General features: G+C 63.6%; 2 protein-coding genes across 2 annotated transcripts in view; one reads left to right on the top strand and one right to left on the bottom strand.

Annotated features, from left to right (window-relative positions):
• LOC115303989 (dol-P-Man:Man(7)GlcNAc(2)-PP-Dol alpha-1,6-mannosyltransferase-like) overlaps positions 1–3,771 on the bottom strand; it is a 4,075-nt gene extending 304 nt beyond the window's left edge. The window contains exons 1-3 of the mRNA XM_029953935.1: positions 3,593–3,771; positions 235–446; positions 9–150 (exon numbers count right to left, since the gene is read on the bottom strand). Of these exons, the coding sequence (XP_029809795.1) occupies positions 9–150; positions 235–446; positions 3,593–3,728 (490 nt within the window). The 5' untranslated portion in view covers positions 3,729–3,771. The remainder of the gene's footprint in view (positions 1–8; positions 151–234; positions 447–3,592) is intronic.
• A 175-nt stretch (positions 3,772–3,946) lies between these two features.
• Positions 3,947–5,551, top strand: part of CRELD2 (cysteine rich with EGF like domains 2) — a 7,698-nt gene continuing 6,093 nt past the window's right edge. Inside the window, exons 1-3 of the mRNA XM_029953644.1 lie at positions 3,947–4,220; positions 4,811–4,893; positions 5,384–5,494. Coding sequence (XP_029809504.1) covers positions 4,089–4,220; positions 4,811–4,893; positions 5,384–5,494 — 326 coding nt within the window. The 5' untranslated portion in view covers positions 3,947–4,088. The remainder of the gene's footprint in view (positions 4,221–4,810; positions 4,894–5,383; positions 5,495–5,551) is intronic.

Below are 5,551 nucleotides of genomic sequence, written 5' to 3'. Positions count from 1 at the left end.
GCCCGCACGCCCCTCACCTACGAGCTGGGAATAGAACTTGGGTGCTTGCAGCAGGGACAGCACGCCGACCGCGGGGCTGGAGAGCACCGCCAAGGCCAGCGGCCCGAGGAACGTCCTGGGGACCACGCCGGGGAACTCCAGGTGGTCATACTGCAGGCAGAAGGGGGGTCAGCACGTGCCCCGGCGCTGGGGGGGGGGGGGGGGCTGCCGCACGGCCCGGGACGCGCCGCTCACCTTGTCCACGTCCAGCCGGTGGTAGAGCAGGTCGTGCGCGGCCTGCAGGCTGAAGCTCTCCTCCACCTTGGAGTAGGGGCAGCTGAGGAGGTGGACGGCGCCCACGGCCACCAGCAGCCCCAGCAGCCAGCGCTGCCTGCCCGCGCCCCACGGCCTCTTCCCCATCGCGCTGCCCTGCTCCACACGCCTCCGGTGATCAGGACGCCGCTCCTCTGCGAGCACGGTGACAAAACGGAAATGCAGATTCCGAGTTTCCACAGTCACACGCGAGTTAACACCCGGGGCAGCTGGGTGAACGGGGAGCGTGAACTCTCGGAACTAGTGCCAGAACTTTCGTAAACGGAAGGCCTCCAAATAGAAAGTTCAAAGAAAAACGCTTGAGCACCTTTCACGTTTTTTTAAAAGTAGGCTTGACACCGGGTGCGCAGCCCAACACTGGCCTTGAACTCATGACCCTGAGATCAAGACCTGAGCTGAGATCAAGAGTCGGACGCTTGGCCTGAGCCGCTCAGGTGCCCTTCACACTGTAACTGGATACCGCATGCTCTAAGCTGTGTATTTTTCCAGGAAGAAAGACTTTATCTGCAGAACTGAGTCAGCCCTCCGAGTGGCCGGGCCCTGGGCTGATCCAGCCCCGGGAGGGCAGTGGACAGCCCCCGCGGTGCGGCGGCTCGGCTCTGGCGGGGCAGTCGGGTCCAGCGGTACGGGCAGAGAGACCCCAGGACAGGCGGCCGTAGGGCAGGAGGGATGCGTCCGGAGGACAGTGGGGTAGCCACAGGAGGCAGGACGTGGGACAGGGTCAGTGCAGCCCGCCTGCCCCGCTGTGCCCTGGACTTCACCCTGGAAGCCACGGGAAGCCCCTGAACATGAGCACGCAGGTGACAAAAAGCCTGTGTGTCCCTGAGGTGCTCAGACAGGTGTGCCCAAGGTGGATCCTGGGACCGGCCAGCTACCAGCAGGTGGATCTGGGGAGGAGCCTACGACCCAAGGCTTCCAGGGAGACACCTAGATTCTCCCATTTGTGCGGAGGGAAGACAGCAAATTCTTCCTTGTGTTCCTGGCTGTCTTAAAACAGGTTTGATTTTATTTGATCAGAACCAGAAGAGCCACAAGCAAAAGAGAGTGCTTACTGTTTGCTAAAACTACTTTTTTTTTTGAGAGATAGAGCATGTGTGCACACATGCATGTGGGGGAAGAGCAGAGGGAGGGAGAGAGAGAGAAAGAGAGACAGCATGCAAGGGAGGGGCAGAGGGAAGGAGGAGAGAATTCCAAGTAACGGAGCTTGACACAAGGTCAGTCTCAGGAACCGCGAGCAGAAATCACTGACGCTTCACCGACTGAGCTGCCCCGGTCCTCCTAAAACTATCTTGTGACTGGAGAGAGATTTAAGAGGTCTGTGGTCTCCAGGGGCACCTGGGTGACTGAGTCGGCTAAGTGTCCAACTTTGGCTCAGGTCACAATCTCATGGTCCATGGGTTCGAGCCCCGAGTCAGGCTCCGTGCTGACAGCTCAGAGCCTGGAGCCCACTTCAGGTTCTGTGTCTCCCTCTCTCTCTGCCCCTCTCCTGCTTGTGTGCTCATCTCTCTCTCTTAAAATAAACATGTAAAAAACTTGAAAAAAACAGTCTGCAGCCTCTGAAAACGGCAACTGGGGAATCAACAAAGGAAGGCCGATGGATCGGAGGGGGCGGGGACCCTGCCTCAGCGGCGGTGCTGGTGGGGGGAGGGGGCGGGGAAGGGGCTTTGATAATGAAGAATTGCCTACGTAGCACGCAGTTCTCTTAAAAGTAACCTCTTTCTCTCCCCGAATATAAAAACCGTGACGAACAGGGGTGTTAGCAGTTTGTCTCCCTCTTTCTAGAGGGCCAGCTCCTTGCGGGTGGGATTGCTCGGCCCCCCCCCCCCCCCGGCGGAACCCCCAGCAAGGACGGGCTCTGGTCATCACAGAGCCCACGCGTGACTGAAGGAGGCGGCTGCCAGTCTCCCTGCTGGGCTCGCGTCCTGGGGGCAGGGCCTGCGTGGCTGATTCGCGGTTCTATACGCAGAGCCTGGCACATGGTAGGTGCTCAGCAAACTACTCGAAGGAATTCAGTAAAACTCTTCGACACGGGTCCCACCACACCGACCTACGTGTTCATCAAAAATACATTAAGTGCTGGGGCACCTGGGCGTCTCAATCAGGTAAGCAACCAACTCCTGATTTCAGCTCAGGTCACGATCTCACCGTCATGAGTTCAAGCCATCCATCGGGCTCTGTGCTGGCAGTGCAGTCTGCTTGATTCTCTCTCCCTCTCTGCCCCTCTCCCCTGCTCATGTGCGCTTGCTCTCTCTCTCTCTCTCTCTCCCCAAAATTAAAAAAAACATTAAATGTTTTAATTTCCAGTAATGCCAAGAAGACCCTAGAACATTCAGACGCTGTTGTCTGTTCCTCTTACTGTTACGGGAAAAAGGAAAGGTTAAAGAAAGCACCTACACACCAAGCTGTGCAAACGGCTGCAGGAGACGTGCTGCTTGGCGGGAACCTGACTTGGGCTCACAGCAGTCCCGGGTCAGGGTCAGCTAAGACCCCCGCGCCACAGACCCCCTGCGGGTGGGGCCCAGAGCGCGCTCCCTGCAGGGAAACGCATACTGTCCTCTCAGGGGCTGAGCGCAAACGTGTGTGCAGAACTCAGGTCTCCCTGCCACAGGGGCTTGTCGCCGCCAGGACCGCGGGCAGAAGCAGCAGGCGGGCACTTGATCCCGGAGGCCGCCAGCACCGCAGAGGCGGGGCCAGGACGCTGGCTGGAGGTGGGGGCGAGGGGTACAGGCAGGTGGGGACTGGACACCTGATCCCGGAGGCCGCCAGCACCGCAGAGGCGGGGCCAGGACCCGGGCAGGGCCGGGCGCGCAGGTGGGGACAGGGCACAGAAACCGGGCGGAGGGGGTGAGAGCATGACCCGCCGCGCTGGCCAACACGGGCGCGCACACGCGGCCAGGCCCGGCTCGGTCTCGGCTGAGGAGGCGACCTGGGAAGGCCGGCCGGCTCCTGCCACTGCGGGGGCTCGGGGCACCGCACGCCACCAGCGGCCCTGTGCGCGCCCTCCTTCGGCGCGTCCGTCGCTAGAACCCAGATCACGCTCGTCTCAGTTCTATGTCCACCGCGGTTCCCGGGCCAGCGGCCTCGGGCAGGCGGGAAAACGCGGGGCCCGGGCCCCCAGAACACCGTCCCCAGGCTCCAGGCGAGGAGCACCGGCGCCGAGGACAGAGGAGCGCGGCGCCAGCGCCTGTGCGGGGTCCCCGCCTCCCGGCCCGAGAGCCCGCGTCCCGGCCTCGCCCGCCGCGCGTCCCGGAAGCCCCGGCCGCTAGAACCGCGCGCTGACCTCGTCCGCCCGTGGCTGCGTCCCTCGCTGCGCAGCCCCTTGGGCGGCCCACGGCCGGAAGCAGGGTGGCGGAAGCGGAGAACGAACGAGAAGCCCTTGCCCAAACCCAAAATGGCCGCCCAAACCTCGCTACCATCGCAGCGGGGCGCCCTCCCTGCCCGGGGTAAAGATGGCCGCCAAGGCCCGTGCGCGCGAGGGGCAGGCTCCGATCTCCACGCCCCCGTCCCCACCCCCTCCCTGGGCGCTGACCCGGGGTCTTTCTATTGGTCGCTTCTCGTGGCGAGCTCGGATTGGGCCACATGGGGACCCCCCGACCAATAGCGGCGCGAGGGCTGGCGCGGGGCGGGATTCCGCCCGGCACCGTCAAGTAGCCCCGGGAACTGCCGGCACCGCTGAGCGGTGGGCGGCGGCAGAGGCCGAGCGCTCCGCCGATTCCCGCTGGGCGTCGGTCAGTGCCCGCGCGGCCGCGTCCTGCGCAACGCTGCCCCGGCCCGCCATGCGCCCCCGTACCCTGGCCGCGCTGGGGCTGCTGCTGCTGCTGCTGCTGGTGCTGCCGCCGCCTGGTGAGACCGCCAAGAAGGAGACGCCCTGCAAGCGCTGTCGGGAGCTGGTGGACAAGTTCAACCAGGTGGGCCAGTCACCCTACGCAGACGCGGGGTTGGGGCCTCGGGGGCCGGCCTGGGGGGCGGCGGGGCCGGGGTAGTCCCGCCTTGGACCGGGGTCCTGTACCCAGGGTAACCCTGCGGTAGATTGGGGTCAGCCCACCATGGACCTAAGGTCAGCCCACAATGGACAAGGGTCGAGGACCTATCATAGACCCTCAGTTGGCCCAGGTCACACCTTAGTGGGCCGAGGTCGCCCCAGTATGGGCCTGAGGTCAGCCCATTGCTGATGAGGGTCTTGGACTCAGGGTAGCGCTTCAGTGGGCCGGGGTCACCCCGAGATGAGCCAGATGTCACCCCACCGTGGACCTGAGGTCAGCTCACCACGGACAAGGGTCACGGACCCAGTATAGCCCGGAGATTGACCAGAGTCAGTCTTGAGTTGGACATCACTCTGACGATGGACCAGGTCACCTTTGCAATGGGTCACCCAGGCAACGCACGGTGTGGCCCCAGGAGCGGACGCAGGGAGTCACCGTGAGGGACTGGGATCGCTCTCACAATGGATGTGGGTGGGACAGCAGCACTGAGCCTTGAGGCCACCGTCTCGCCACAGGGAATGGTGGACACCGCGAAGAAGAACTTTGGCGGTGGGAACACGGCTTGGGAGGAGAAGACGCTATCCAAGTATGAATTCAGGTGGGTGCCGCCACCCCCGCTCTGGGCAGCCCAGCGCCGCCCTTGACGTGCTCCCATGAGTGTTGTCACCCATACTGACGACAGACACACAGAAGGGTCCCTTCCGTAAGTCACTTGTCCGCTGGCCCCCACATGGCCTTCTGGGTTCCACACTTGTCCCCACACAGCAGACGGGGTAGTCTTAATGACACACCCCAGACAGTGAGTCCCCCCACTCGACACGTGTCTGGCTTCCCCTGCTGGTTGGCTCAGCCCTCTCCCCTCCACCCAGAGCTCCATCCTCCTCCCCACACCAGCTTCAGGGGCTCCCCTGGGGGCCCCACACCTGCCACCCCGACCCATCCCTGCCAATGTGTTTGCTGAGTGTCTTTTCCTACCAAAGCGCCACCATCCTTCCCGCCTGGCACCAAGTGGGGACGTCCCTGAGGGATGGGCGCTGATCACCGGGGCTCCTGTTCTCACCCTGCGGTGCTGATGGCTTGTGTTTCAGCGAGGTCCGGCTGCTGGAGATCATGGAGAGCCTGTGTGACAGCAGCGACTTCGACTGTCACAGAATGCTGGAGGAGCATGAGGAGCGCCTGGAGGCCTGGTGGCTGCGGCTGTGAGTGCCCCGCGCCCCCCGCGCCCCCACACCCCCCACGCCCCCCACGCCCCCCGT

Source organism: Suricata suricatta, chromosome 10 (assembly GCF_006229205.1).
Source record: "Suricata suricatta isolate VVHF042 chromosome 10, meerkat_22Aug2017_6uvM2_HiC, whole genome shotgun sequence".
NCBI classification, from domain to species: Eukaryota; Metazoa; Chordata; class Mammalia; order Carnivora; family Herpestidae; genus Suricata; species Suricata suricatta.
This window is presented reverse-complemented; position numbering and strand designations above follow the sequence as displayed.